Source organism: Macaca fascicularis, chromosome 1, assembly GCF_037993035.2.
Source record: "Macaca fascicularis isolate 582-1 chromosome 1, T2T-MFA8v1.1".
In the NCBI taxonomy this organism is placed as follows: Eukaryota; Metazoa; Chordata; class Mammalia; order Primates; family Cercopithecidae; genus Macaca; species Macaca fascicularis.
The window spans coordinates 34,219,576-34,238,650 of NC_088375.1; the positions used below are offsets into that span (position 1 = coordinate 34,219,576).

Genomic DNA, 19,075 nt, shown 5'->3' on the forward strand with positions numbered 1-19,075 from the left:
AATCAATAAAGAAATACCAACTATTTCAGGAGACAGGGTCAAATGATGATAAACCAAACAAACAAGTCATACAGAATCAAAACTTATCCAGGTATTGGCATTATTGGGCACTGGCTTTAACTATGATTAATAAGTAAAAATAGATGAAAATGCATAGTTTGTTCATAGAACTGGAATCTCTAATAGTGGATCAAATGGAAATTTTAGAACTAAAAATAGATACCAGTAAGAAAAATTAAGAAATTAATAGATGGGTTTATGAACAGAAGAAAGAATTTAAGAACTAGACCATTTTAGAAAATTTACAAATTGAAGCTCTGAAAAAGGAAGTGCTGTGAAAATACAGAAGAAATCTCAGGTAACATTTAAGACTCCATGAAAAATTTCTATTGTAAATTGGAGTTCTAGAAGAAGAAAAACAAATTGTGGGCAGAAACAATATTCAAAGAGATAATGACTGAGAATCTTGCAAACTGACAAACAATATCAAACCACAGATTCTAGATATTTTACACTTGCCATACAATCCAGTAATTGGACTCCTGGTCATTAATCCTAGAGAAATGAAAAAATATATATCCACTTAAAAACTAGTACATGAATAAATCTTCATAGCAGTTTTCTGTTTTCTATATAGTAGCCCCAAACTGGAAATGACAAAAGTGTCCTTCAGTGCTGACTGCTTAAACAAACTGTGTACATCCACACAATGAAATACTACTCCACAAAGTATTAATGTTGCAAAAACTTGGATGGATCTCAAGGGCATTATGCTAAGTGAAAAAAAAAAGCCAATCTCAAAGTTACATGGTATAACATTTCACATTTGCAGTATTCTCAAAATGGTAAAATTCTAGAGATAAAGAACAAACTAGTGGTTTCCAGGGTTTAAGAATGAGGAGGCAATACATGGTCGGAGGTTGAGAAGAGTATGGATGTATTTGTGACATAAAGGATAGCAGGTGGGACATGTTAATAGTGATAGAACAGTTTAGTATCTTGACTATGGTGTTGATTACACAAATGTATGTATGTGATAAATTTCATAGAACTACAAACACACATACACACACAACTGCATGTAAAAACTGGTGAAATCTTCTGATAGACGTCTATGATCTCTATAAATAAGCAAGGTACTTTGCATATAGCAGGTGCTCTGTGAGTGATCATTGAATGAAGGTATAGATGAGTAAAAGTATTAAATTTAAATGATTTCAAGAAATGCTTAAATTATCTCATGAATCACTGACTTCTAGTGGAATTGTGAAAGAAGCAAGGGATATTTATATTTTATTCTTAATCCTTTGAGAAATAACTGTACTCCCCTACAACATGATTGTTAATGTGCTTTTCAGAAGTAAAAGACTAGACTGAACAGCTCACAGATCTGATTCAATAGAAAATTGTGTTCTTATTTATTTCTTCTTGTTCAATCATAGCTGATTAAACAAAGGAACTGTATTGATTAAAATCAGGTGTAGAGTAGTACAGACAGCTGACATACCATGATAGAGGAAGACATTCAGAATTTTCTAAATAGAGCCTTTTTGAGACTCAAGATGGGATTACCTGTTTGTGTCAGCATGTAAAGGCCCTACATTTTCAGGGTCTGTTGAGTGACCTAGCGGATAAGCACACTAGCCTGAAAGTTTGAAGACTGAATCCAATTTCTGACTATCAATGGCTTAAGTCACTATGTGAAAAGACCAAGGTAATTTGTCATCGTGATTTGCCATCAACACCATTTCTGCCCTTTCGTATGATTTTGTGCTTTCAATGCTGTGTTAACACAAAGAAAAATCTTTTTGCAGATGGATGAATGAGTGGGATCTTCTTGAGCTCTAATATTCAGTAGTTTGAACATTTTTAGCCATAGTAAACAATGCCTGAATTGAAAACATATCTTTAAAAGCAGAACACTTAAGTTAGTCATAAACTAGCCTTTTTATAAGCCTTGGATGCCATACTCATCATCATTGATTCATTCAAAGAAAAGCTTGACTGTGTTTTGTGGCAATGCCATAGATAGAATAATGAAAACAGTCGCTCTTAAGGAATGCACAGCATGATTGGGAGACAGATATGTAATACAGATTTATAATACTATGTGATGGCACCATACATGAAGTTAGGCAGGAACATAGAAAAGAAAGTGCCTAATTGTGCTGAAAGTATTAACAAAGAGTTTCCAGAGGGGCTGAGGCTTGAGATGGGAATTGAAGGATAAGCAAGAGTTTGCTTGGCAGACATAGGAGAGCATTCCAGAGCAGAAGAACTGGCAGATGGCAGGGTTCAGCACACACTTAGAAGTGGGGGTGCTTTGCATGGCTACAGTATTGCTCTTCAAACTTATGTTTTCCCTTGTACCTGTGAAGAGACTCAAAAAACTCAGCAAACCTTCATACATTCTCAAAGTAACATCTAAACATCTAATAATAGGTTTAATAGTAGCAAAAAGAGTAATTGGGGCATGTAATTTTATTTCAAACTACTATCATTTAAAAATAAATCTTAAATTTAGTTTCCTAAGTGTCCTCTCAGTACCATACCAATTTGAAAATCACGATCATTTATTTTTTTAAAAAAATCATGGTCATGTACTTTTTAAACATTGGGCAAGTGTTCATTGTTTTCTTTTTTTTTTTTTTTTTTTTTGGTCTCTTTAAACTTGTGTTTCCATTTCACTTATATAGAATTTTATACTAATGTAACATACACATGTATTTTTTTCAGAGTCTAGTTGGTTGCCTGTTTCTCAGCTAAAAACATTTTGAGTACAACTCTTTTGTGATCACATTTTGTTAAACTAGACTTTTTATTTTGAGATATTATACATTCACATGTAGTTGTTAGAAACAATGCAAAAACATTCTGTATAACCTTTACCCATTTCCCCTAATGGTAACATCTTGTAAAATAATAGTACAGTCTCACAAACAGGATATCAGCATTGAAACTAACATAAGTTATTAAGCGTTAAAAATCACTTCTCAGTTGAGTTCTCATTTGCAATGATTACTCTTCTACAATTGATCAAAACAGTATTTTTAGATGTTGGTTAATCACTAGTAAAAACAAATACTTGGGAAATGTGTATTTTAAGGAGATAAACATGGCTCTCCCAAACCCAAAGTAGTTCTTGTGTCTGTGAATGAATAGTAATTATTGCTGTAATGAGAAAAGATTTAACATAAATTATATTGGTTTCTTTCTCATTTATAGCTGTAAGTGCTAAGAAAACTTGTTCGAATAAATGAGGGATGGGGAAAGAGAAGTTCTGTTTGATTGACTAAGTGGATGATGGTGCCAAGGTATAAAATGCAGGAAAAGGAAAGGCAGATGGGGAGCCAGTTTGCTTTTGGATATGTTGAGCTAGGGGTCTCTAAAATCAACTAAGAAGGGGCTTCCATGGAAGAGGGAGGAGGAAAAGATATCAGGGGGTGTACCAGAAACCAAAAGACAGAGAGTTTGAGAAAGTCTCATGGGGTCCACAGCTACTGCAGAAAGATGAAATCAGCACACAGGCATTTTGGCCAAGTTAGAGAGAAGAATCACTGTGGCACAGAAGCTAGATACTTCCTAGTGTTCTGGTCTGCCACGTTCCTAATTGTTCTAGAGAATGTCTGTACCACCACAGAGCAGTGAGAGCACCCAATCAGCTCACAAGCAACATGCCCTCAGGTGCATGGGACCTGAGGACACTGTGGGAGGAAACTTGAACCTGGATCATGGGGGTTTAAACATAAGGGATCTTCAAATGAGTCTGGATGAAGTGATTCTTGACTGGGGGAAAAGAAAATATTTGAATGATGGAGTGGGTTATGGCTTCACATGGATAGGAACAAACGGGACCTGGGCTTTTGTTTCATCATATGTAAAATGGGGATAATAAGCATGAGGAAGAGTGTCTGGCATAGAGCAGGAGTTCAGTAAATATGAGCTTTAATAGTAGTAGTAGAAGCTTCAAATACAGTGTATCTGTGGTTGCCTTTCCTGATTGTGCCTTCAGCCTTCAAGATAGAAACTTTTTCCGTGCCCTGGAAAAATCTTGGCTCTTTTATAAAGGAAAGAAATGTGTTTTTAGGAATGCATCTGCTTGCAATGGTAGAACTGCTTGTAAGAAGCAGAAAGAGCTTCCTTACAAATCAGAGAAGGAAAGGGTAAACAGTGGTGGGTGATCTGGGGAGGTGAGCGGTCTGTGAATGTCCTAGAGCCCAGTGGACTGCAGTGGAGTAGCTGTCACAGGGTTGGTACGGGTAGGACCACTACCTGGGAGAAGGTAAAGCAGCAGCAGTATAGGTGGCAGAAACTAGCTTGGAGGTGAGATACCCCTTCCTCATGCAGAACTTTTGCAGGGGTTCTTCCAGGACAAACTTCAGCTTTCTTTCAACCGAATAGTTAGATATTGAGATTAAAGTTTACATCAGTTGTGATACATAGATGCACAATGTGAATGAAGCCTCAGGTGCTAAGAACTATTCATAGATATGGTAAGTGGGAAGTCTTTGATAACATCAACCAGATTGTTTTTGTGGAGTCTGGGTGCAGAAACCAGAGTGGGACAGGTAGAGGAACCCACAGAAGGTGAAGAGGGGGGTGTGGATCTTTCAAGAAGTTTGACTGTGAAGGCATACAGCACTAGGGTGGAGAAGGTGATGGTTAGAGGGTGATGAAGAAAGTTTTGGATTGAAAGAGACTTGAGCATGGTTATAGTCCACAACCTGATGGAGGGAGTGCTCCGAGGCACACCAACATTTGTAGATCATGAAGGTGTTAACTGGATTCCGTGTCCTCTGAGGGTATTAGTCATTAAAGGATTGGGCTAGAGCAAAGCCACCATTGAGAGCTAAGGAATAAATAAGATGTGTAAACTGGAGTGCACATGTAAATATTAGAGCTCATAGTCATTCATTAGGCAGCCTATATGACATAAACAAGATGAGAACTGTTCCTGATAATTACCCCTTGGCTTCTGTTGTAGATGATTTAACTGTCAGAAGATGACATTTAGTAAATGACGCTATTCTGGGTGCCTTGGAGTTTGGAAAACAGGGAGCACTCTTGGATATTAAACACTTTAAACAAAATTAGCATAGAATTTGAATGCTGTACTCTGAAATTTGGGTGCCCCAAACAAAGATTCCTACATTTAAAAGCATGTGATGTAAATACCCACTTTTATATATGGTGATTTGAAAGGTCTTCTCTTCTAAAACATGTCCTAGTACTCATTGAATCCTTGATACTCCAGAACAGTGCCTGGCATAGATAAATGCTCAATAATGCTTAATGAATAAATGAATTATAGGAAATATCTTCCCCACGCATACTCTGTAGTGCCTAAAATTCTGTCATGATTTTCCTGCAAAGTAGACAAAAAAAGAATCCATCATGAGGTTGTGTGTGTGTGTGTGTGTGTGTGCGTGCGTGCACGTGTGCGTGTGTGAAGCATTGCCCCCATAATGGAACAAGGAAAGGGTTATATATTAAGTCTCTAATGCCTTGCTAATAACATCTTCAGTTTTAATTCAACAGATTACTTTTCTCCACAATGTGGGAGTGGCTAGCGCTCCCTGAGTGCTTGACTGTTGCAGATAGGAGTAACTGAAAGGGTATACAAGGAGACAAAAAAAAAAAAAAAGACACCAGATTCAGCAAAATCTTCACACTCTACACATGCTTGTCTTGGTTCAGTCTTAACTGGAACAAAGACTGCCTTCTAATGAGACCACAAGCTGTAAAATCAAGCCAATACGAGATTTGGAGATGAATGGCTCCTGGGCTGGTTCTCTTAAAGATTCACTTCTTTTTCTAGCTCCAGTTATTATTATTTTTAATTGTCCCCATTTCCTTCTCTCCCCTTGCCTACCAGTCCACCTACACCACTTTTTCTTTCCTTGTCCTGCCTTGAAGTGCTCCTTCCCTGGACCCCAAGGCACGGTTTTATAACTTTGTCCCTTCATTGTGGACAGTATGTTTTGAGGAGCAGTTTCACCAGTCACTGGAAGTAATTACATAGGCACTTGCAGACCAGCCCTCAACCTCCCCATTTTATGGGCATATAATATTCAGCCCTAAAAATTTTACAGAACTGTTTTAGAGTTTTTCAACCAATATCCTTTTCTGAAGCTGCCCAAAGCTATTTTATTTATGTATTTATTTATTTATTTATTTTACTGAAGGTGGCTTTGGGGATCATTCTCTTTACCGTGAGCCACTTGGGTATTCTTGTGTTAAAGCCTGGAAAAGCCAGTAAGAACTTAGAAATATAGAATCACTTTGGAAGCTTGGCTGTTTACTACTAAGATTTCATCTTCTAATTAGCAGATTCTTTCTTTTCTTCCTCCACACCATCCCCTAGACCACACAACAACTCTGTCTTATTGTTTTGGCTTGTCTTTTGTAATCAAGGCTGAAAGATCTTCTAAGAAGGCATGTGTTCTCCTGCTGCCAGTCCATTAAGGAACAGCTGTGCCACACATGGCCCCCAGTTGCTGGGAGCCCATTCATATTGCGTTCCATGTACAAGTTGATGGTACTGGCACACACTGGGTTCAAGTCTTGGCATACACATTCAGGCATGCAAGAAATGTAACTTACTTTATTCTTCTGTCATTAAACTTTATTTCTATTTTGAGCCCCCATGCTACTGAGTAGTAGTAATTTACTCTCAGTCAATTATGCCTGTTATGCTTGGGGCTGTACCTAACTATGGAGATGGCTTGTATGTGCTGAGACCACAGGGAAAATGATTCATTTTTGTCCTTGGTCACCAGGTGATGCTGGTCACCTGAGATGACCCTGGTTCTCATCACAGGGACATCCTCAGGGAATTTCTGGCAGGCTGTGTTGCCCTTCCTGCTTAGCTCTGGTGGTCAGTGGTTCCTCTCTAGGGCTAAGCCACTTAGGAATCTATTACCGTAATGAAGCAAGATCCCTCTGCTGTCAGATCACACAAACCTATTGTGGGTTTTTATCTCTTTTCCAGCTCGAAAGTCAGGGTACAGTCAACTTTATTGGACCCACTACCAACTATTCATTTCCATTATTTACCTTTCGCCTCTTTCCTCTTCTTTCAGCTTGGGAGAATCATTTCTAGGCTAATGTGGTAGTGGTCGTGTTGGTAGTGTGAGAGCGAGGGTCCCTGTCTTCAATCCATCTACCATGCTGGCTAAACTGTGGATGGAGTCGTTTCAGGACCCAGGTGGCAGAGGCTTAGAAACCCCACAGCCAAAAAAGGATTTCTTGTTTCCTTGCTTTTCATTATGTTGTATTACTTCCTAGTGAGGTTAATACATGTGGAAAAGTCTGGCATTGTGAATTGAGTGGAGTAGGGAGAAGAGAAGCATGGAACCACTAGGGTAAAATGTTAGTATTTCCAAATTTTTTCCATCCTTTTACACTAGTACTTTAAAGTTTCCCCTGAGTAAGTATTCCTGGTCTTGTTATCAGTCCTTCGACAGTCTTGCAGGATGGGCATTGGGGAAGTGAGTGAAGGTGGGGGGCGCCTGAAAGTGCCTCAGAGTGGAGACTGAAGCATTGTGATATAGTTGAAAATATGTGTGTGCATTTCTTTTCTCTTCCTGTTTCAATGTGTCAGACAAAAGCAGGAACACCAAAGAAGGGATTCAACTGTAGGGGATGGAATCTCATCCCTACCCCACTCCCCATTCTACTATCATATTTTATCTCTCATCTGTGTTTCAATTTTGTCATCCAAGATAAGGAATGATAAAAATTAATGGTTTTGAGTATAAAAATGATAATCATATTCCCCATAACTAGAGAGTTGGAAGGGAATGATTATTGGCACTATAGAACAAAGACATCTAGTGTAAATCTGATCTAACAATAATTTGAGGTCTATGAAGAATTATGCCAACAGCCCCAATTTGGTAAGATTTCCTTTCCTCCTGCAATTAGCAGCCTAATTTCAGACTGCCAGGAATAAATTTTGAACCCTAATATGTTGTCTATGAAGAGAATGGGCACTTGTCTATTTGCGGCCCTCTCAAAGTCTTGCTTGTCTTCTGGATGCCTGCAGTTGTTAGGATCAGAACAACATGAAGACAAAGTATGAGCAGCTTAGAGGAAAATCAGAGCTTCTTGTTGAGGTTGTTCTCCTACTGTGCCTGGCAATGCCTGGTTTCACTCTGGGAGGTCTGTCTAATTTATGGTCAGGCCCCACCTTCTTTTTTATTTTTTTATGAATGAAGGTTAGGTGGGAGCCAATGAAGGTTATAGGCAAATGAACGTGTACTGCCAGATTGCACATAGAATAATAATATTGACAAATGGTCTAATACATATTTTGAGTCTCTTTGTTTTAGGAGATAAGCTAAATGCTTATTTATTTACCTTACTACTTTAATCTTCATGAAAATCCTTTGAGGTAGCATCTCTCATTATTACCGTTAAACAGATCAGTAAACAGCCTTGAGAGCTTCTAAGGAGTGTTTCCCCATATCAGGATCAATACCTTTACAGTGCCAGCTAAAGAAGGAGCCCTGGCCCCTCCAAAGGCTACCTTGTGAGAGAGAAGCTTCTGCCCAGTGGTGCAGGAACCACATGTAATCACGCATAGTCTGACCCATGTAACTGGAAGAAAGTGTGTGTGTAGATTCTAGCTTCAGAAGATAATGCTGGTTCATTTGAATATATTACTATAAAATGGTACTGACAAGTAGCATTTCTGACTATTTTTTCATTATTCCTATGATCTTGCCCCTGAGAAAGGATTGCAGCTTTTCCTGAAAGCAGGGGAATGCACAGTCCCTCAGGCCCTCTCCTCCTCATTGGGGGAAGACTTAAATGCTGGTGATGCTTGGAAGGGATTGCCACTCTGGCCACTCAGTTTTTATTTATTATTTATTATCACATCTTGTTCCTTTTAATGAAAAGAAATGCTTGCATTCCTCTTATTAAATTTTGGGCAACATGTCTTTATGCCTCAGTCTGGCTTTGGCATGAGTTCATGTGTATGTGTAACTTTTATTGAAACATGAAAGAACTTTTCTAAACTAAATCACCAAATAAATTTAATGTCTTTCCTCACCCCTACATTGATATGAGTGTGTGTGTATCTCAGTGAGTAATGAAAACCCACTCCTTAATAATGTGAGTATGTGTGTCTGTGAGTGATTAAAACTCATTTCCCTAATAACGTAACAAGTTTGATTTGGTTGGAATAAAGGGTGGGTGGGAAGAAAAGTGTGAGACCCCGTATCTGTGAGAGTGGATGAAGGGTGCAAACCGGTTGTATTAGTCCGTTCTCATGTTGCTATGAAGAAATACCTGAGGCTGGGTAATTTATTAAGGGAGGGCATTTAATTGACTCACAGTTCAGTAGGGCTTGGGGGGCCTCAGGAAACTTACAATTATGGCAGAAGATACCTCTTCACAGGGGGGCAGGAAAGAGAATGAGTGCGAGTATGGGAAATGCCAGACACTTACAAAACTATCAGATCTCTTGAGACTTACTCATTGTCATGAGAACAGCATGAGGGAAACTGCCCCCATGATTCAATTACCTCCACCTGGTCCCACCCTTGACATGTGGGGATTATGGGATTATGGAGTTTACAATTCAAAATGAGATTTGGGGTGGGGACACAGCCAAACCATATCACCAGTGGAGAGGGAGTGAGGATTAAAGGGTGGCTAATCCGGGTCACTTGGAAATCCACAGCAGGTCCGAGAGTAGGATGGCTGGCTTCTCACTGCCAGCTTTCCCCTTTCCCTCAGGCCACTGAGAGTTGGGAGTCTTGGAACACAAACTGCAAGGCCGAGGCAGTGACAGTCCAGGACAATACAGATTCCTTTACGTGTATGTGTTCATGACTGTCCCACAAAGCCTGCATGTTAGCTCTCAGAGTCTGGGAATACAGATGGGAAGAAATCTTAGTGATAAGTCAATCTACCCCCTCATTTTACAGATGAAGAGATTAGGGGAAAGGTTGAACAGCCAAGGCCATGGAGTGAGTGAGGGTCAGCTAATGGTCCACACTCCAAGCTCCTCTCGTTCTAGTCCAGGGGGATAATTTTATAATCTGGTGCTGTAGTAGATATAGAATTACTATAAGAGGTCTAGGACCTTGGGATTTTTGTTCTCAACATGTGTTGGTGTGCACAACAGTCATCCCTAAATTAGAGCAATATTTTGTTCTATATTTTCTGTATTTCTTTATTTTGTGCAATATTCTAGTTAACACACATGTAGTTACTAAACCCGTTGCCATGTCTTCCATATAAGTGAGTTATTAGCATAAGTACATCTCTCTGCAATTGAAAATATAACTTGCAAATGTGTGTTAAAATGCTTATGTTTTTAGTGGAAATGTAAGTGTTGTTTGATTAAAATTTTATTCTTCTGTGTTGGAAATGTGCACCAAGAGTGCTACACTGGAGAACCCTGGCCAATTGTCCTGGGTATGGAGGGGATTTCCTGGGAGTGTCGAGGGCTTGCATTTTTATGCTTCTTCTTCCAGTTATAAACAAGCTGGTTTATTGAAAGATGGCTGTTGCAAAATATTTTTAGATTTGGAAACATCTCATTTGGGGTTGAGGTAGAGACTTCTGCTGGTTGATTAGAAGCCCAATATTATAATGACTGCGCCGTATTCTCAAGTGTTTCCAGTCCACACTCCTGGTCATCCCTCCTTTCTTGGCACATGTTGATTTTGCCATCCTTTCTTCCTAGAACCATCTTTCTTTTCATCTATATTTTCTTTATCTATAACTGAAGGAGATCACAAAAGGACCTGGACCTGGCTGGCCATAGGATGTGGGGATATTTGATGTTTTGCTCAGAGCTAAAATATATGAGCAGAAGGTAACTATTGATTTGAACTTTTTTTTTTTTTTTTCCATCTTTGGTAGTGTTTCTTGGATTGTGCTCTGAGACATCTGGTACTCCAGAGATGTCAAAAGATATTCTACCTCGGACATGTTCTGTGTTCAAATAAGTTTGAAAAGCAAAGGGTAAAACTCAATTGATGAAGGACTTTTCAGGGCCTTTAATACAACAGCTCACTCTCATGTACATTATGGATTTTTCAGGAGGATAGTATGGCATGCTGCATTTTCCTCAAGCATATTTAACCACTGATGCCACTTGTTTTTTCAAAGTATTACCCTGGTTCAGATTTTATAAACCCAATTTGGGAAGAAAGCTAATCAATGTAGATACTTAAACTTTATAGGTAAATTGTGTAGCCTTTCAAAATCCTATTTCTGAATATTAGTTTTATTTTAAGCCAAAACTTACTTAGAAATGGGGGAAAGAAAGGAAAGAGTAGGCAGAAAAGGGATTAAACATATGTAGAGGTTAGAAGTGTGGTGGAGGAAAAAGGATGAAAAAGGCGAAGGCACCTGGAAAGAACAGAAAGCTGTTCTCTTAGAATTATCTCCACTGATGCGAAGGTCGATATTGCCATTAGAGGACTGGAGGAATAATTGTACATGAACATTGGTGATGATTACTGCTGCCATCGGATATGTAAACATGAAGTGTGGGCTCTTGGAAAGTGGAAATACTGTGTTTCTCCAGGTTTATTCAAATAACAGGCACTCTCGAATCAGACCTGTTTTTAAGTTAGTTTAACCTTATGTTGACATCATGATGCACAAATGAAATAAATATTCAGAAAATAACTTTATAAAAAAAGAGAAATAAAAAAGGATAAGTTTAGAGAATAAAAATTTTACCAGAAGTAGTAGAAATAATAAACATGGGAGGTGAGGTCTAGTTTCACCTGAGATGTGAAAGGAGACACTGTATCTTAGATGAGTTTGAGCATGGCTTGAGTAAGGTCAGTATGTTCGAGTAAACTGGGAAAGACTGGAACTTGGACTTAAAAACTGTCCTGTGCAGTAAAGTAGTCACAAGAAAGTCAATTTAGCTGCCTATTAGGTAGATCAGTGGGTGTGGTGCCAGATATCCTGTGATTGTCTCCTGCCCATAAAGCTGTGTATGTGGTTGTCTAAGGGATGTTGAATGGAGGCAGGAATAGGACATAGTCCTTGGAATATGACCTGGCAAGAGAAAGAGCTATTCTCCTGGAGGACCTACTATACTCAGAAGACTATTGATATAGGGAAGACTCAGGTGTGAGAAGTGAAGCAAGTCCTGGGAACTGGGATCAGACCTGGGACAGAAGGGCAGGGCCAGCTGGGCAGCACAGCCAAGGGTGACCTTGGACCCCAGAGGGTTGATCCAAGGATGTTGACATTCCCTGTTTCATCTTTCAGAGATAAGACTAGGCCTGGTCCTGACAATTTTGGGGTGTAAAGAAGGAAAGCTAGGTGGCTCAACCATGGGAGAGGAGGGAAGCAGGAATTAGGATTCCAACAAGCTACACAGATAGAAGTTGGGTCACTCAGAGATCCTTAGCCTTTCCATTTGTAAGTTTCCAATGATACCATTAAGTCTCCCATCTAAGCCTGATTGGATGCAATGAACTCTTCCCTGAAACACATCCCTTCGTGTTCTCATGGAGATTTAGGGGGAGTGAGGGTGGGGAATATTCTCATAGTGACTGTGACATTCCCAATTTTGTGGTAGTTCAGTTGAACTTATCTTTTGTCTAACTAGTTGTTGAGAGTAGGGATTGTTAAATCAGAAGCAGCCTACACAGCTGTCATTTCCTTTATGTGCCAAACACTGAAAAAAAAACAACAACAAATTTTAGTGTTATCATCCCCACTTTACAGACAACAAAACTGAGTTCCAGGAGGTAAGACAGCTGTTTAAGCCCTCAAAGCTGGGATGTGGAGGGGCAGGAATTAGATCAGATTTCCTTGACTCCAAATCCCATGGGCTTTTGCCTAGAGCAGTGATTCTGAACCTGGGAAGTTTTTAAAAATGTCAGTGCATGAACCTTATCCTCGAATGTTTGGACTCAATTCATCAGGGGTAGTATTTGAACCCCTGTATGTCTTCTTTTAACTCTCCAAGGTGATTTTAATATGCATACAGTGCTGAGAATTCTGGCTCTCTATTATGTCAACATTGCTATCCCAGGCCTCTAGTATAACACTCACCCATGTAGAGGATAAAGAAGTGTGTATTAATTTGTTTAGAGGGTTTCTGTGGCAAGAAAGAAGAGCAATGACTGTATGTCATCAGAAGTTATAAAGTGACTCCTTAGAGGCTGAAATGGAATATTTAATGTTTATCAGAAAACACAATTAAGGATTGGAGAGCTGCTGTTCGTTCTGTGTTCTGAAAGGCTTTTCGAAACTTTCATTGCAGGTGGCATTGTCCTCAGCCCAGCCTATTATGGGATGCCTGGCCACATGGACACCATGATCCATGAAGTGGGACATGTTCTGGGACTTTACCACGTCTTTAAAGGGGTCAGTGAAAGAGAATCCTGCAATGACCCCTGCAAGGAGACAGTGCCATCCATGGAAACAGGAGACCTCTGTGCCGACACCGCCCCCACTCCCAAGAGCGAGCTGTGCCGGGAACCTGAGGCCATGAGTGACACCTGTGGCTTCACTCGCTTCCCAGGGGCTCCATTCACCAACTACATGAGCTACACGGGTATCACCACTGTCTTGCTTTGTTTTCTATTAAGAATACATGGGGGCCTTTGAGAGCTGGGAGAGTGGAGGTGTGGGAGCTGATGGGAGAATGAGTAAGTGGTCCTTTGTGTCAGAGAGTTGAAGTGTATTTATTATAGGGTATTATTATTTTTTCATGTCTTTGAAGAGCTTGAAGAAATACTGAAATATTAAGGTACTTTGTTCACTGAATTCTCCTCTACTAGATATTTAAAAATATACTTCTATCCTTGGTAGTAAAAAAGGCACAGAGCTGAAAGCCCTCTTGTGATCCCCTTGACTTCTAGAATGTAGTTTTTTTTTATTTTTACCCACATTCTTAGACATTTACTCTGAAGAAGAGTCCAGTAGAAATAAAGGAAAAGAGTTTATGGGTCAAGGTGGCCCTTTATACTATTTTTGAAGTTGGTCCACGAGGTGGCTTGGTTAATTTAGGCTCAGGATTTTTTTTTACTGTATGTTATTAAAAACAAGCAAAATCAGATTCTCTTTTTCCAGCACTGGCCAAGTACTAATTCTTAGCTGCCTGCCACCCTCTCTCCACCAAAAGGTGACATCTAATTAAAAAAAAAAAATGGCATCTTCCTGGCCCTGGGAAAAACTTGTCATCTGATTTTCCTTCCTTAATTTAGCTTCTGTACTATTCTTCACTGTCTCTCATGCCTTCCTTGTTTCTGGTGAAAAGTAATAGTGACTGGTTTCCTATGATGGACTCAAATTTTTCCCTAAAATTAAAGACTTATTTGATTTGATTACCTAGTCCAATGGTGAAATAAGATATTTTTTTCTATAAGTTTTGGGGTCTTGTTTGGTGACATACTCTTCTAGAACTATCCAAAAAAGAATAAACCACCACACCCTGATCGTGACTTTGAAGGGAAGAAAGCATCATGAGCCGGTTCTGTCTGTCACCTTTCAAGATGTAGGTCTATCTGAGTTTCATTGCGGTGAATAATTCAGGTGTGTCAGACGTGTAAGCACCAGCACCTTTCCTCCCCCATCAAGGGGCAGAGACACCAGACGATGCCATGCAGAAGGCAGAGGTCTGGAGGCAGCACCTTTGAAGTGGGAAGAGGAAACATTTAAGAAGCTGAGTGAGGCAGTACTTGACTGGTGTGTTTTCACTGAAAAAGTCCCTGGCACTAAGAAAACTCCCTTTCCAACCCTATGCAAAATGTACCTGCTAAAGAGACCTTGCCAGATCCAAAAGTAAAGCTGAGACCACCATTCCCAGCCCTGCTGTCTCCTTGACATTTGGCTCTCTTTCCCCTGGAGCAGCTCTGAATACTCACCAGTGTCACTGGGCGATAAAGCAGGTGTCTGCAACTCCACAAATGTTCACAAGTGGAAAGGCCATCTGTTGAAACACTGCCATCTTGTGGTTTGCTGAATAAGCAACCATCAACTCAGAGCAACCTTAGTCTCACCCTGGGATGCCCAACTTTAAGGTCATGACCCTGCTTTAGATGTAAAACTGCTACATCTCTGGTCTCTGTCTTCTCTTACCCTTTCCAGCTTAGACCCTTTCTGGAACAGATTGCATTTGTTCATTCATTTAACAAGTGCTCATTGAGCCTAATAAGTTAACTCAGCTATGAACAAGGCACAATTTATCCCTGCCTTGGTGGACTTGATGGGTTAAAATCTCCATCTCTTGTGCTACCTTTTTTGTCTCCACAGATGATAACTGCACTGACAACTTTACCCCTAACCAAGTGGCCCGAATGCATTGCTATTTGGACCTGGTCTATCAGCAGTGGACTGAAAGCAGAAAGCCCACCCCCATCCCTATCCCACCTATGATCATCGGACAGACCAACGAGTCCCTCACTATCCACTGGCTGCCTCCTCTTAGTGGAGTTGTATATGACAGGTGAGAGAGGCACTGACCGTGGGTGAGCTGTTTTATTTCTCTATGGCGTTTCATATAAATAAGAGGAAGAATATGAAGCCAGGGGAACTCTAATTTGGAACTATAAATGTGTGCACCACTGCTCAGAGCTGCTGCTCCAGCCTGCTCTGTTCTCGTTGCTTTAGCAGAACTCATGGGCTCTCTTGGGAGCCAGTGGCTCATCCTAAGTGCTCAATCCCCCTCAGGGAGGCCTGGAGAGGCTGACCAATGTGACAGGGATAAATTGGCAGAACTGAGAGGGCATCTGCCATTTGCCTCTGTCAGCTGTTCCTTCGTGGCATGAGGGTGGAGTGGTGGCTTGCCACTTGCAGAGTGGTGTTGGGGGAGGGATTACAGCATACTTCTCCAGGCACTTCTGGGTGTGGGTGGATGGGAGTGTGCTCACTGCCATAAGCTGTGCATCAGAGGGCTTCCCTGACTTATGAGGGTGCTTCTGACACCTTCTCAGCCTCCAATGCCTCCCCCTCTTACGGCCACTATCTCATGGAATTGTCATCCTCTGCTTATTTTCCTATCTGCCCCACTTGACTGGTAACTATTGGGGGAGGCAGGATTCTTTTTTGTCTCTTTGTCTCTTGCCCTGCCACAACAGACACCTAATATGTGTTTACTGAAGAAAAGCATTACACCTAAAACTTTCATTCATCCTTTGCATATTGGTTTGAAAGAATATCAGATAAACTGTTGTAGAAAGGAAAGGGAGGAAAATGAATGACATCTGATAATTGGTGGGGGATGAGAGAATATGGTTTCACTGAGAAGGACCAGAACCCCTTCTGTGACCTGTGCGGGCTGACCTCATTCAAAACCTACTGCTATATTCTAAATAACGACAGTCCCTTATCTATTGGTTGCACTGTATGTGAAGTGTTGTGCGAGGTATTTTCCTTGCACTTGTCTTATTTAGTCTTTGCAATAAACACAGCTCCTGCTAAAGAAGTGAGAATTCTGAGGCGTAGAGAAACATACAATGACAAGCCCAAGACCCCACAACTGACTAGAGGTGAACTGGGGAGTCCAGTGGAAATTTGGGAATAAGGAACACGGAATGGATGATTTCTTTTAATTTAGAGCGTTCTCATTTAGCATATCTCTTCTTTGTACCACACTTTCCCTCTGGGTGTCAGGCCTCAGCTAAAGAGAAGGGTGTCCCTGGAGCAAGTTTCCATGCCCTTCAGCTTTGCTGAAGGCCTAGGGAGAGTGGCAAGAGAGAGACAGGGATAGGAGGAAGCTGGTGAATCCTCTTTCACAGTGGTGTTTCAGCCTCTTGGGATCTTGATACCTGTCCCTGATACCTTGATACATACTTAGTGTGTGACACCACTTAGACCTCACAACCCTACAAAGTAGTTTCATGGTCATCAGTGCCCAAACCCTCATGGGCTCTGTTTGTGAGTCAGCACACATCTATGTGATGTGTGTGAGAATCGTCTTCCTGCAAGTGTGACCTTGTGCAGCTTTGGTCGCACTGCCTGAACAGCAAGTCCTCTTTGGGTATGTGCAAACCAGAGTTTTACATCCGTTTATGTAACACATGTAAACAATTTAATCTTTGAATTCTCTCTCTGGTACAAACGTTACGATAAAGCGGACATCAGTACGGGTGTGCTGAGAGTCTGTTGGCAGAAAAGCCTGCAATTTGCTTCCTTTTCTCAGCTAGGTGGACTGCAGTTTTGAGACCTCCCAACATGTGTGTCAGGGGGACTCACGTCACATGCCCAGCAATTTGTGTCATGCTTGGAGTTGTGTTTACTCCACCCCAGCAGGTATTTGGAACCCTTATGTCAGAGAAGAGCCCCAGCTACGCACTTAGCAGCAGCCCCGGAAGGGCCAAGTGCATCAAAAGAATGAGCTTTGGAATTATGTTCACATTAGAAATGAGTGCTGATTGGAGTCGGAGGTTGGATCTTAACTACACCTTTTAGTTTCCAAAGTATTGGACTCTCAATGGTGTTTGGGAACTTGCTCAAAGGAATTAAGGAACTTGTTGTGACCTTAGGCAATTTACTTAACCTCTCTGAGCCTGAGTTTTCTCATTTGTAAACATAAGGTTATTACAGGAATTAGAAATCATTTATGAAAAGCACGACATAGTGGCACAATGCCAGTTATGTGAGGTACTTCAGAAATGGGAGCAGCTGTCATAATCACTACCTTTATTTTATAATAGTATTTTTCTGGCATATTACAAGATGTTATTCTTGTTTTCTTACCTTTTGAGAGACCCTGACTTGATGCCTCCATTTTCAGATGCGTCATTCACAAGTGGGCTTCTAAAAAGATTCTAAGGATCAGAGGCAAGCCCCATGAAGTGACTTACCGTTATTATGTAGTAGCTATGATTGCGTCTACCTCTTCCAGTTACCTCAGTTACGGTACTTGTAGAACTTTTCATAAACTGTATTAATCACCTCATGGATATCCATAAAACAAGCATTCACAGAGGGACTGCTGGATCCAATCCCTGTGCTACCTTTCGGGAATATAAACAGGAATAGGGTTTTGTCTGGACCTGCTCACAGGCAAAGGAGAGGAAAGAATGGGAATGGAAATTCTCAACACCACATAGCAGAGTCCTAAGAGAGGAGCCAGCAGGTGAAGTGGGTGCACAGAGAAGGGAGTACTGGCCACTCAGAGGAGAGAGGCTTAAGTGCTACTGCAGAGTTTACACTTGAATGGTTCTTGAAGGGTAAGTAGGAGTTTGCTAAACAGAGAAGCTTGGAAAGGCTATTTGGCAGCAGAGACAACAGCTCCATGTTTTATGGAGCTGAAGAGCATGATGTATTTGTGGAATGGTGATCTGTTCATTGTGCTGGAAATACAAAACTCAGAAAGGAACTGCAGTAGGTGAGGCTGGAGCTAGCTTGCGAAGGGCCTTGAGTCGTGATAAATAATTTGGATATATCCCCAAGGGCAATGGTGAGCCAAGAGACATTACATTTCACCTGACTTTTATTTTATGTAAGTGATTTAAAGTAGGGAGCTTAAAACATAAGGACACATATAGCTAATAAGTTTATGTGGGAAATTATTGTCTGTTTTAGTGGGGGAAATTCAAGGAGGCTTTGAATGACTTATTGAGAGTCAGTGTAGAAGGGAATTTTATGTTGAAAGATTCAGATTTTAATTGTTTGGTGTTTACTTAGTTCCTAGGACAGAAACTGCCCACTTTCATCTCCAAAGGCCTGTTTTATGACTTAGTTAAATTTTTCTGCTTCATGATCTTGAAATTTTCATGTCACTGAATATTGCAAAGATGAGATCCACACAAGAAAAAACGATTGAGATACAGTTGTTCTAGGTCCTTACTAACCATCAACCCCTCCCCTCCCCACACAAAGGTCTATCTAATTTTCTTATCCCAACTCATCTGATGAACTCTCCTCATCTCCCATCTCCATCCCTTCATCTCCCCAGGGCCTCAGGCAGCATGTGTGGCGCTTGCACTGAAGATGGGACATTTCGTCAGTATGTGCACACAGCTTCCTCCCGGCGGGTGTGTGATTCCTCAGGTTATTGGACCCCAGAGGAGGCTGTGGGTAAAGTACCATGATGCTTTTTCTTTATAACCTGGTGACCACTGAGGATGGGGGT

At 40.7% G+C, this 19,075-nt stretch overlaps 1 protein-coding gene across 2 annotated transcripts in view; it reads left to right on the forward strand.

Annotated features, from left to right (window-relative positions):
• Positions 1-19,075, forward strand: part of PAPPA2 (pappalysin 2) — a 303,262-nt gene that overhangs the window by 125,226 nt on the left and 158,961 nt on the right. For both annotated transcript variants that reach the window (XM_005540072.5, XM_074020862.1), the window contains 3 exons: positions 13,256-13,549; positions 15,250-15,442; positions 18,899-19,020. In XM_005540072.5, coding sequence (XP_005540129.3) covers positions 13,256-13,549; positions 15,250-15,442; positions 18,899-19,020 — 609 coding nt within the window. The remainder of the gene's footprint in view (positions 1-13,255; positions 13,550-15,249; positions 15,443-18,898; positions 19,021-19,075) is intronic.